The sequence below is a fragment of the Entelurus aequoreus genome, linkage group LG19, assembly GCF_033978785.1.
Source record: "Entelurus aequoreus isolate RoL-2023_Sb linkage group LG19, RoL_Eaeq_v1.1, whole genome shotgun sequence".
Lineage (NCBI taxonomy): Eukaryota > Metazoa > Chordata > Actinopteri > Syngnathiformes > Syngnathidae > Entelurus > Entelurus aequoreus.
In genome coordinates this window covers 5,440,118-5,453,668 of record NC_084749.1, presented here as the reverse complement: position 1 = coordinate 5,453,668, position 13,551 = coordinate 5,440,118, and the positions used below count along the sequence as shown (strand labels likewise).

At 37.3% G+C, this 13,551-nt stretch overlaps 1 protein-coding gene across 1 annotated transcript in view; it reads left to right on the top strand.

Annotated features, from left to right (window-relative positions):
* Positions 1-717: 717 nt before the first annotated feature.
* Positions 718-13,551, top strand: part of haus5 (HAUS augmin-like complex, subunit 5) — a 40,545-nt gene continuing 27,711 nt past the window's right edge. The window contains exons 1-9 of the mRNA XM_062027729.1: positions 718-1,065; positions 1,139-1,201; positions 2,765-2,797; positions 5,958-5,982; positions 6,055-6,187; positions 6,268-6,427; positions 10,264-10,360; positions 11,816-11,907; positions 11,994-12,048. Of these exons, the coding sequence (XP_061883713.1) occupies positions 962-1,065; positions 1,139-1,201; positions 2,765-2,797; positions 5,958-5,982; positions 6,055-6,187; positions 6,268-6,427; positions 10,264-10,360; positions 11,816-11,907; positions 11,994-12,048 (762 nt within the window). The 5' untranslated portion in view covers positions 718-961. The remainder of the gene's footprint in view (positions 1,066-1,138; positions 1,202-2,764; positions 2,798-5,957; positions 5,983-6,054; positions 6,188-6,267; positions 6,428-10,263; positions 10,361-11,815; positions 11,908-11,993; positions 12,049-13,551) is intronic.

Genomic DNA, 13,551 nt, shown 5'->3' with positions numbered 1-13,551 from the left:
ATAATTAACTGGAAAAAACGTCTCTGGCCAGCTGGACCATTGATTGATTGATTGAAACTTGTATTAGTAGATTACACAGTACAGTACATATTCCGTACAATTGACCACTAAATGGTAACACCCCAATAAGTTTTTCAACTTGTTTAAGTCGGGGTCCACGTTAATTAATTAATGGTACAAATATATACTATCAGCATAATAAAGCCAAATATATACTATCAGCATAATACAGTCAAATATATACTATCAGCATAATACAGTCATATGTATACTATCAGCATAATACAGTCATATATATATATACTATCATCATAATACAGTCAAATATATACTATCAGTACACGCCCCCATTCAGTAGGTGGCGGTATACATCTTTTGAGTTACGGTCCTAGCCAAGACCTAAAGAACAGAAGAAGAAACCCATGCGATACGTATGTTGTTATTCGGAGACTAATTAATCCCTTTGAAGGTATGTTTTGTCATTAGCAGTTTAGATTAACTACTAGTCGAGTCAGCTAATATTTAGTATTGTTGCTAAAAAATTGGACGAATCACTTCGTGTGTGCGGAAGCAGCTTCTCCTGGATAGGGCGGGGCCATTATAGTCATGTGACCATAACGTACATGTAACCCGGAAGCAGCTTCTCATTGGTGGATAGGGCGGGGCCATTATAGTCATGTGACCATAACGTACATGTAACCCGGAAGCAGAAGCAGCTTCTCATTGGTGGATAAGGCGGGGCTATTTTAGTCATGTGACCTTAACGTACCCGGAAGCAATGTGAATGAGCGGGAAGTTGAAAGTTCAAGCGATTTTTAAAAACGAAAAATCCATCTGTTTTTTAACAGTGTTGTATATTTACGTGTATTAAGTGGGCATAAACACTGCAATCGAGCATATTGTGTCGGCTACTACGATAAACTTGTCGCGGAACCACGAGCCAGCTATTTTTTTGCTCGACATGCCAATGGCGGACAGGACGCTCTCGCAGGACCTGAAGCGTTGGGCGAAAGAAGAGTTCAATCTTCCCCCGGAGAGTCTGCCGAATGACAGCTACTTCAAGACGTGGGTAACAACGTCACTCATGGCGTCTTGTCACAGCACATGTAACACTTGCTGTCGTCCACTCGCTTTCCAGGCTGTGTGTCGGCACAGGAAAGTCAATATGGAAGTTTGTCATCCAGCACGTCTTCCAGGAAAGGTTCGTCTTTACAACATGTCGACATTCATACCAACAAGTTGTTCGAGAACAGTATTTTTAGTCTAAATAGATGCAGTATGTTGTCATCACCCTGCAAGTTCAATATATGAGTAATATTTAGGTCTGGGCGATATGGCTGAACAGTCGATATCGACAATTATTGACATTTTTTTTAATGACCCATCGTAAATAATGACTGTTATGTTATTGTTTTAAATAACACATCGTTGAATGTCTTGTAGAACTGTCTTTTAATAACGATAACATATTACAAGCGCTTCTTCAACATTCGCGCGTACAAGGTGTGTCCCCCTCTAAAGTGTCCTACTCGACACATACTATAATCGGTTCCTAGTAATTTGTAGACTATTACTACCACCATATGGTCAAACACTATTATTACATCCCCCTTTCTGAGCTAAGCACACATTGCTAATACAATGTCATGTATTAAACAAATAACTTGTTTTTCTTTCTTGACCACATAAATACTGAAGAAGGACACAAACTATAATTGGTTCCTTGTCATTTGTAGACTATTACTACCACCATGTGGTCAAACACTATCATTACAATGACCAGGAGAAAAATATATTTGATGCAAACATTTTTATTTTAAATCTAGCCTTCCTGTGATTATGATCCCCTCAGCTATCAGGACAGAAAGGGAAATAAATGTCAACACAACCTTGGAAAACACTGGAATCACAATTCTAAAGTTAACATCGAACACTTAACATTAACCTTAAAATAATGGTTAACAAATAAGGAAGCTGCTTAACTAAGTGTAACTAAATAGTGCAAAGTGTGATGATGTAAACATAAAGAAACCGGAGATAAACTATTTCAAGAGTGAGCGCGTATAATAATAATAATAATATATTTTATTTGTAAAAAGCACTTTACATTGAGTAAACAACCTCAAAGTGCTACAGTGTATTAAAAAAAAAAAAGATAATAAAAATAAAAACTAGAACAGCCAAATAGCCAAAACTAGTATGCATATATCTAAAAAAAAAAGGCTTTTTTAAAAAAAGAAGGGTTTTTAAACCCTTTTTAAAAGCATCCACAGTCTGTGGTGCCCTCAGGTGGTCAGGGAGAGCGTTCCACAGACAGAAAGCCCGGTCTGGTATTACTGATTACAAGCGCCTTGGTCTGACTGCGGTCCATAAAAAAATCTGCCATACGGTCGAGGTGACTCTGCCGGTTTTATTGAGCATTTCTTTGCTATCTGTAATACTTATTTTTGGTTTCTTTTCTCACTCCATACAAAGAATCAACCACTAGACAACAAGATGTCGCAATCAAACGTGATAGTTGATACGCTTACCTGATTGGCTGTTAGCGTGTCATTCCCACTTCCTGCGTTGCACGGTTACCATGCAACCAACCTTGCTTCGCAAGTCCTCGTTTCTTCTGCCGATGAAAAAAAACTATCAAACATTTCATGGAACACATTTTTTAATATCGCGATTAATATCGTTTTATCGCACAGCCCAATTGATATTTCCATTCTTTTTTTGATGGTTTGCAACTTGTCATATCCTGTTTTGTCTTTTCTAGAAATGTGAGGATCATGCGAGGAAATCTTCAGTGGTATCCTTTTGCCTCTTAAAATGTATGTCTGTTGTTTATCCAAATTGAAAAAGTTATTATCCCTGATAGACAGTGGGAACATGCAGCAACATCCAAACACTGAAATGATGCAAAAACACAAATCAAATTCAACTTAATTTACACAGCACTTTTAATACACAGGGAAATGGCAACACAAAGTGCTTTACACCAAAAAAAAGGAAATAAATAAGAGAAGAAAACACACACATTGGCAATAACAAAACAAATCATGGCACTACGGATTGAGAATAAACGCCACCTTTAAGGCGTCTACACTAGAGAATAAATAAAATTAACCCCATCTAAAAATAGTATAAAACATTTGAAAATATATGCAGAAGTTAAATATAAATAATACATTAATGTAGAATAAAACACAACATTGAATGAACAATAGTAGTAATAATAGCAATAAATAAAATAGAAAATAACAGAATAAAAATAAAAAAGAACCTAAGAAAAGTTTAACATGATAAGTAAAAAGCCTGATTAAAAAGGTGTGTCTTTGACCTTTTTTTTTTTTTAATATCAAGGGGACGTCGATATGCAGTGGGGAAGGAAATGTTCGAAATTGTAGGGCAAAGCAATATCATTTTATAGAGCACAATTCAAACACAAGGCAATTCAAAGTGCTTTCCATCCATCCATTTTCAACCGCTTGTCCCTTTCGGGTGTGAACTCAGGACTTTTGTATTGTGAGGCATAGGGATGATGTTTGATAAGAAATTATCGAGTTCGAGTCTATTATCGAATCCTCTTATCAAACCGATTCCTTATCGATTCTCTTATTGAGTCCAGATAGGTTGTTGTATATGGAAAAAAACACACAATATTTGCTTTAACAAAAGCTCACTTTTATTATATAAGAAAACTATTTAATCTAAAAAATAAATAAATATTGACTGTTACCCCCCTAAAAAAATAAAATAAAATAAATAAATATTGACTGTTGTTACCCAAATTATATTAAGTGGGATTTTTCAGAAAAACAAATATATAAGGTAACACAAAAACAACCTGTCTCTGTGGTCACTATAGGTGTATAAATAATAATATAGTGTTAAATAAAATCAGTCCCTTGGGCACAAAACTGAAAATAATACAGCTCTCCAAAAAGTGCACTTCTGCTGCTATTGGAACATAACTGTTTGTTATGATGCTTTGACATTTTTGCACTTTATTTCTTTATTGAAAGAAAATTCTATGAAGAGAAAAGTTGTTTGCAAATGTGGTTACAATGCTAAAAAAATGAAAAGTTAAAGCTAAAAAAAGAAATACACTTTATTGAGTTAACATTATTTCTTTATAGGGGGAAAGATGTTATGAGCTGGGGAATATAACAACTACACTACCCAGCATGCAACGGGAGTGACGAGCATGCGCGGTAGCCCCGAAAAGTGTTGTTGCATGTCGCCACCCGTGAAAGTAAACGTCAAGAAGTCAGCCAACACGCCTCGTCTGCATTATTTATAATTAGACAGACAACACATCTACAGTGTGATTTTGTAACGTTTACAAGGAAAGAAAAACAAAAGTTAAAAAAGGGAGATGTGTTGTATATATATGTATGTGCTGCGGTTGTTTTAAGAACGTTGCGACAGCTGCCGTAAAGGAGGTGCGTTGCTAGCCTGGTTGCTATGTTTCCGCTTGGTCTTAAAAGTGTTGGTCATGTGTTTTACCCTGCTCAAATCTCTCACTAAAGTTATTCATTGGATTATACCTTTTTGTTGTGAACTTTATTACACCTTGGAGCGCTTTTTCCCGTCCATTTTTTTCCTGCTTTCGCTATCTGTGCCTAATGACTGAGCTACGTGACGTCAATTCTTGTGATGTCACACGGAGCATTTCTGGTCGGGACGGGATTCGAATAAAGAATCAACTCTTTTCCTTTACTATAGTGGTCTCGATAACGGGTATCGGTTCTCAAAAAGGGATTCGAGTCCGAGGACTCGGTTCTTTTCTTATCGAACAACCGGGAAAACCGGTTTCGAGTATCATCCCTAGTGAGGCACATGCACTAACCCCTGTACCACCGTGCTTTCCAGAAAATTAAAAGAAGGAAAAATAATTCAAATTCAAATCAGGAAATGCAATTATAATCAATCAAATGCTGTAGATGCAACACTTTCAGTTGTCATATGCACAATTAAATACAAGTGTTTTCAGCCTTGATTTGATCATCCCATTTTCAGGAAGACTATTCCAGATTTTAGGAGCATAAAACTGAAACACAGTTTGACCATGCTTGGTCCTGACTCTGGGCACCAGCAGGAGACCACTACCCGAGTTTCTCAGAGCTGGAGATGGTCATATGGTTCTAACGTGTCAGAGATGTACTTTGGCACAAGACCATGAAAAGACTTGTACACAAAGGGAACTGTTTTAAAGTCTATTCTTTGAGCAACAAAAATCGCATTTCCTGGTTCTAGTCAGGACTCGAGCAGCAGCATTCTGGATGTACTGCAGCTGCTTTACATATTTTAATTACGAATAACGCAATCACATAAAAATTGCAAGAGCAAAATTAAAATGCTTGGTCGAAATATTTTACAATATTATATAGAAACTGTTTTACTTGGCAGCATTTTCTCGTTGCATTTGTTTTCATGGTGTTTTTGGATCATTTCTGTGTCGGGCGTTGCTTTGTCTTTTTTCCTCTGTAGTTCACCACTCTCAAATACTAAATCGACTTCGACTTCAGGGAATGCGCAGCAGCTTGAGAGATAACATTTAGCAAACCTGTTCCGCGAACTTCAGTAATGCAAAAATAAACGCATATTTCGTTCCTTTGAGAGATTACGGAGTAAACGGAACACAAAAAAATTTAAGGAGACATCGAACGGAGCCAGATGAGGTGGCTTGAGCATCTGGTCAGAATGGCCCTGGAATGTCTCCCTCGGATACAGTGGAGCGACAATGTATCCTAGCTGGCCTGGTAACGCCCTGGGAAGAGCTGGATGAAGTGGCTGGGGAGAGGGAAGTGTGAGCCTTTCTGCTTAGGCTGCTGCCCCCGCGAGCCCAATTCGAATAAGCGTAAGAAGATGGATGGATAAAAGAATGGAGGCAGGCACTGTGCCACCAAAGTAAACCACACCTGCTTTCATCTGGCTTCAGATTTTTCCTTGACATTATTCTAAAGGTACAAAGGGCTTCAAGACAAAGAGGTAAGCTACAATCCAGTTCATTCATTTTCCTCCAATTTCCTTCAATTTCTTGTCCTTTTCGTGTGTGCTCAGATGAAGCAGAGCGAGCGCCAGAGCGTGGCCGCGAAGCAGAGCGAGCTTCAGGAGACCATAAAGCAGCTCCGGTCTGAGATCAGCCACCTGGACTCTGAGATCAGCGCCACTGAGGATCAACTTGCCACCCAAGGTCTCAATACATCGGATAGCCACTATGGGATGTTGCTTCGGACAAAAAGAAGGCCAAAAGTTGCTCTCCTCATTCCACAGAGCGGTCTATTGCCTCCACTTGGGCTCAGGTGGAGGACAGTCAACGCAGGAAGTTGCTTCTCCAGGCCTTCAGGCAAAGCTGCGTCTCGGGTCGCACGTTGCTGTCCAGTGACGTTGAAGACATCAGCGGGTACTGCAGATCTCTGGAGCAGATGGCCAGGTCAGGCAGAACACTCTCAAGTTGAACCTTTTGCAATAGAGATCGACCGCTGTGGTTTTTTCTGGGCCGATACTGATTATTGGTAGTCAAGGAGGTCGATAACTGATATTTGGAGCCGATATTCATTTGCAGTAAAAGTTAGCTAAACATGAATAGTATACGTCAGTAAACAGATGGACGAGGCTTAAAGTTGTTATTGTTTACATAATTGTTTTAGGAAGTGTCGGACCAGTAGCGCATACTTGCCAACCCTCCCGGATTTTCCGGGAGACTCCCGGAATTCAGCGCCTCTCCCGAAAACCTCCCGGAAGAAATTTTCTCCCGGAATTCAGCCGGAGCTGGAGGCCACGCCCCCTCCAGCTCCATGCGGACCTGAGTGGGGAAAGCGGCGACAGTCTGTTTTCACGTCCGCTTTCCCGCGATATAAACAGCGTCCCTGCCCAATCACGGTATAAGTGTAGAATGATTGAGGGCGAGTTCTTGGTTCCTTATGTGGGTTTATTGTTAGGCAGTTTCATTAGCGTCCTCCCAGCGCGGTAACAACACACAACAACAGCGGTCACGTTTTCGTCTACCGTAAAGCAGTTCGTCTGCCGTAAAAAGCAATGTTGTGACACTCTTAAACAGGACAATACTGCCATCTACTGGATAGCCTCCGGAACACGGAAATTCAAGTATTTCTTTTATTTATATTTATAATAAAATAAATATATATATATATATATATATATATATATATATTAGGGCTGCAACTAACGATTAATTTAATTTGATAATTGATTAATCTGTCGATTATTACTTCGATTAATAATCGGATAAAGGAGACAAACTACATTTCTATCCTTTCCAGTATTTTATTGGAAAAAAAACAGCATACTGGCACCATACTTATTTTGATTATTGTTTCTCAGCTGTTTGTACATGTTGCAGTTTATAAATACAGGTTTATTAAAAAAATAAATTAAAAAAAAGCCTCTGCGCATGCGCATAGCATAGATCCAACGAATCGATGACTAAATTAATCGGCAACTATTTTTATAATCGAATTTAATCGATTAGTTGTTGCAGCCTTAATATATATATATATATATATATATATATATATATATATATATATATAGCTAGAATTCACTGAAAGTCAAGTATTTATACATATATATATATATATGAAATATATATGAAATACTCGAGTTGGTGAATTCTAGCTGTAAATATACTCCTCCCCTCTTAACCACGCCCCCAACCACACCCCCACCCCACCGCCCACCTCCCGGAATCGGAGGTCTCAAGGTTGGCAAGTATGGTAGCGACATCCATCCATTTTCTACCGCTTGTCCCTTTCGGGGTCGCGGGGGGTGTTGGAGCCTATGTCAGCTGCATTCGGGCGCAAGGCGGGGTACACCCTGGACAAGTCGCCACCTCATATAATGTTTTAAAAAAAACATCAGCGGATTTTACAAACACCTTTATTACGTGGGTCTAAGAGGCGCATCAACATTTTGAATGTCAAATTATGGAAAATCTCCTAGAAAAAATGGTTAAAATGGAGGCATGTGATTTTTCCGTCTAAAGTCGGAATTCCGTCTTTTTTAATCTCGGGGGGGAAAAAAATTATCTCCCGTTTTTCCGTTTTTTTTTCCGATCCTAAATCAAGATTCGAGAGGTAGTTTATATTACGCCGTAGTTGATTGGTCGATATGTTCCTTGTGACCAATCAGGACATCTGTTATGAAGGATGACGTTAGTAACGTCATCATTCATAATGGTTATGACGGCCATTTTCCATATGTAAACGATGTCGGTTCTCGAGAGAAAGGACGCTTTACAAGGAAAAGAAATTGATAAACATGTCAAAAATAAGTTTGGATGGAACTGGATGGAAAGGGAAATCACTGATACTGTTGGGAAGAAGGAAGTTACGACTTTGTTCGGTGATTTTATTCGGAAAATCGATCGTCCCGGAAAGGTTTTGTGCACGTGGTGTCATGATAATATTGACTATGGATCACGAGGTTTCAAGGCTTTGGAAGTACATGCGAAACGCCAAAAACATATGAAACAACTTGAAGCAAGGAAAACAAACTTTTCACTAGCTGCTACTTTTGGATGTCAACCGAAAGTGAGCAAACCTTACAGACTTCATCCTTTGTTTACATCGACAACTGCCGTAGACGTGGAGAGGAAAGATCCACCCACTTCAGTTGCAGACAGGGTTGTTAATAATGAGGTAAGCTAAAAAATATTTGCTTGCGAAATACGCATGCTTGTTTTAAATATTAACCAATTATTGCTTAGCGAAATATAAATGGGTTTTTCTAAAAATAAAAAGCCACGTGAAAATATATTATGACATTACAGAAATTCAAAGAGTCGCATTATTGATTCCAGTTAACAATTTATTTGAAATAAATTTGCATATAATACCATTTTGTAATATTAAGTTCTTATGTAGCCTGTTGAAACTATTGTCAGTGGTGTAACAATCTTGAAGGTAAATATTTTCACACTTGTTTCATGCAATATGTCAGTGTCCTCACATTATTATTATTTCCTATTTTCAAATATGAGTAAACAATACTAAACATGTTTAATTATTTTCATAAATGTATATCCTATTTTGAAAGGAATGAAATGTTTACATTACATGAACTGAAGTAATGTGGTAATACTGTAAATAAAGTGTAGATAATAACACTGATCAATGTGACACCTGTGGATGTGAAATGAACACAAGATGTAAATATTAGTGACTAAATACTGTTGGGACTGAACCATATACAGTGATTCATTAGGATAATTGGGTTATGTATGTTCTATTAATGATGTTTTCATGTCTTTAAACACTAAAGTATTTTCTTCAAATGGTGCTGTCTTTGTTAATTTTAGCATGTTAAATTGGTGAAAAACCAGGAGCTTTGGGGGGCGTTGCCCCCCAGACCTGGCTGGGGGCCTTCGTCCTCCAGACCCCCGGAAGTTTTTTCAGTCTTTTTCATTGTGGTCAAATCACATGCCTGAAAATGGGATTCCTCTACATCACAATAACTCATCTACTCAATTATTTACAGTTTTATAGCAGTTTATGAATTGAATACATTTTAAGGTTTCCTAGTGAGGAACCCTGAAATATTGCTGACATTACAATCCTGGGCTCCTTCACGTAGATTATACCGTATTTTTGGGACTATAAGTCGCATTTTTTTTCATAGGTGCGACTTATACTCAGGAGCAACTTATGTGTGAAATGGTTAACACATTAGCGTAAAATATCAAATAATATTATTGATGTCATTCACGTAAGAGACTAGACGTATAAGATTTCATGGGATTTAGCGTTTAGGAGTGACAGATTGTTTGGTAAACGTATAGCATGTTCTATATGTTATAGTTATTTGAATGACTCTTACCATAATATGTTACGTTAACATACCAGTTGGTTATTTATGCCTCATATAATGTACACTTATTCAGCCTGTTGTTCACTATTCTTTAGACATTTTAAATTGCCTTTCAAATGTCTATTCTTGCTGTTGGCTTTTATCAAATAAATGTCCCCCAAAAATGCGACTTATACTCCAGTGCGACTTATATATGTTTTTTTTCCTTATTTATTATGCATTTTCGGCCGGTGCGATTTATACTCCGGAGAGACTTATAATCCAAAAAATACGGTATATTGTATCTGCTGATGTAGTTATGTTGTAGTTTATAAAAAAAAAAAAATGCTAATTCCAATAAATGCTAAATATCGGCGCCAATTTTCGGTCGATCTCCAATGTGCACCCACATAATCAATTAGCTTCTTTTTAAAACTTTAACAAGAGTTTTTATTTTTGCAGGAAAGCAGAGGTTGATGTGCTGTTTGGTAGTCAGCTTCCTGGCAACTGTGATGGGAACATACTCCACTCTAAACCTGCAGTAGAAGCACAAGTCCTGGTAAGGGCCTCTGATCAGTAAATCAAATCTATGCACTTGGCTCGTCATTAGACACCTACACAATTTGATGAGATCCATTTCATTGATTCAGTGGCGAATCGCTACTTTTGTTCACGTGAACTTTTTGCCCTTTATTATGTCTCTCACAAGCATGCGTCACAAAGCACAAGTGATGTTATATATTGGGAAACCATCATGAAGGATAAAGATTACAGATGTGGCCATACACCGATTTTGTGATACATCGCGATACGGCACATGAGGATGGATATCGATTAGCAATTGTTCAAAAAATTTGTTAATTTCCATGAGCAAGAAATCACATAAACACAACCACAGCACCCATAAGTTTGCTAGATCTAAAATAGCTGCCCGCATGGCTTAAAGGGGAGCTGTGATGATTTGAATCCGCGTTGAAAACACTTCTTTGTGGTCTAGATAATATGTATTAGATATGCTTTGTTTTGAATTTTGCTCCACAGTCGCTTTTATAATCAGTTTTCAAGGTTCAACATTCAACTATGAATTAATTTATATATTTTTTTATTTTATTCATGATTTATATAATTAATATTAATTACGTAATTAATGTTTATTTTTATTAATACAGGAATGTATAGTTAATTAATTATATTAAAATATTTATATGAATAATTACTTAAATATTAGTTATTTAAGTACTTTTTAATATTTTAATTAATTGTTAATATTTATTGTTTACGTTGAACAAAGAAAGCACAGTCTACCAAGTCAAATTGTGTGTTAAACATACCTGGCTAATAAAGCTGATTCTCATTCTGAAGATGTGCGCTTCTTGAGGCGTTTGCAGATTGCAAATGAAACCACGCGTCATCTTCTCATACATCCAACACGTCTTTTTTTAATCATTAAAAAAACAACACAAAAACATGTACAAATTTAAATAGAATAAGATAAACACATGCAAACACTCAAATAGAAATAGCCAGAACATTAACTTTAGTATGAAATGTTCATACCATTACATCCCTATTTAAAATAAATCTTGTGTGGGGAAAAGATGCATCAAAAACTGTAATATTTGTTTGCTATTTGAATCGTAGCACCCCAAATTAAATGGCACACCCCTAATAAAGATGGTATCTTTGAAAATGTAAAAGAAAAAATCGTCATTGATAACTAAGCATTGTAGTAATCGCTGCCTCCTTTGCCACGCCCCTCCCAGTGTGTGACACAACCACAAGGATAGGAATACGGAACTGATTTATTTGTATGTCTTATAATTCATTTTAATTACTGTATTTTTTTATATAAAAAAACTTGATGATTGACCGAAGACATCCTGTCTGTTTATTTTTGTAGTTTAAAGCTCATGAATTGCATTTATTTTGTCAATTGCTATAATTCAATGTGATCTAAACTGTGTTGATTAAAACCTGGCAACTTATGAACTCATGAAAGGATGTCTTTCACCAGGTTGAAGTGAGAAAGCTGTGTAACGACAGAGTCCACTTCTATCAGTCCTTGCAAGAGAGTGAATTGAAAACGGCAAAGTCCGCATCCACACGGTAGGAGCCTGGCTTTATAAGGCTTGTAAAAAAACCAATTATACTGCTTTTTACCACATTGGTAATTTTCTTTTCTTCTGTCGCAGTATGACGGCTGAGAACAGGACTGCATTGTTTCACCACTGGATAAGTGCTGTGGAGGTTGGTCATTGAACACTAAGTATTTTTTGCTTGTATCATATTTTCAGTCAATATACTACACTGGAACCCGCATATCTCGACATCCCTCTGACTGGCCGAGTGACGTGGACATGAGCAGTTGTCAACAGCTGAAATCTTAAACTTTTTGCAACCATTGCATGGATCGTATTTTCCAGACTATAGAGCGCACCCACAAAATTTTACAAGAAAAACACATTTTCCATATATTTACCGCACCGGACTATAAGCTGTAGATATATATACGTTGTAAAATGAGTCATTTACTCAGAAATATTTTGTAAATGTTTATTTATATGCCTTAATTGTTTCCAAACGGTGTCTGTAACATGGCAGTAAACGGATGATAAAACAAAACAGAAGTCATGGTCATGGACCAGCTAAACAGACTCAATAACTACACGGTGACATTATGGTGAATTTACGAAACTGAAACAAGACTAAAAGAATGCTATAGTAAGTTAATAATATTAACACAGACACTCGTAAACATGTTAGCATATTGGCTAATGCTAAGGACGCTAGCTTCATTGCATTACATACAAATATGATATGCATAGAAACACTCCTATAGGCATCACACATGGGACGGTTTAGTAAGTAAGACTCAGGCCTGGCCCTAACCAATCTGGCGCCCTAGGCAAGATTTTAGGTGGCGCACCCCCACATCGGCAGTGAAGTGTATATACTCACAAGAAACCGAATAGCTTTGTCTTTGACCTTTTTTTTTTACTTAAAGAAAGCAAATTAACATATTATATGAGAATGTTATGTTATGATTATCTTTAACTGAATCACAGCAGTGCTCATATTAAAAAAAACAGCATTCCCTCTCATGTGATATTGCTTAATTAACATTAATGATGTGCACTTTAACAACTAGGCTTACAACTGTACCTAATATATAAAGGGGTGGAAAAGTGACTATTACCTGCAGGGCAAACATTAGCTAACCAGAAGGCAATAACAATGTAAACAAAAAACACCTGCTTAAAAAATCTAATACAAATGTCCCTGAGGAATGTGAGGTGGGAGTACTGTAATTACCTAACGTTACATTATTATTTTCCATAACAATTTAGCCCCCTCCACAATATTAACCCGACGTTAAAACAGAACTACCTATTTATTGATTAGCAATTGCTGAATCATGTAACATTAGCTTGATGCTAAAAAGCCAGGTTACTATCACATTCTGTAACAGACAAATAATTTCATGTAGGCTAACGTTACCGCCCTGCTACCTCTGTCTTTTTCTCGTTTCTCCTCCTCTTCTTTTCTATTTTTTCTTCCCTGGGCACCTGACAGTTTTGGCCGTTTTGACATCTTGTGTTGATTTTTTTGGTGCGGTGACGTCCATAAAGAGTCATGATACGGGAAGGGAGGGGGCGCACCGTGCGGGGGGAGGGGGGGGGGACGTAATGTTGTAACAAATAATATTTATATTAAATAGGCTTCACTTTGCATTTTAATTAACGTGGGATT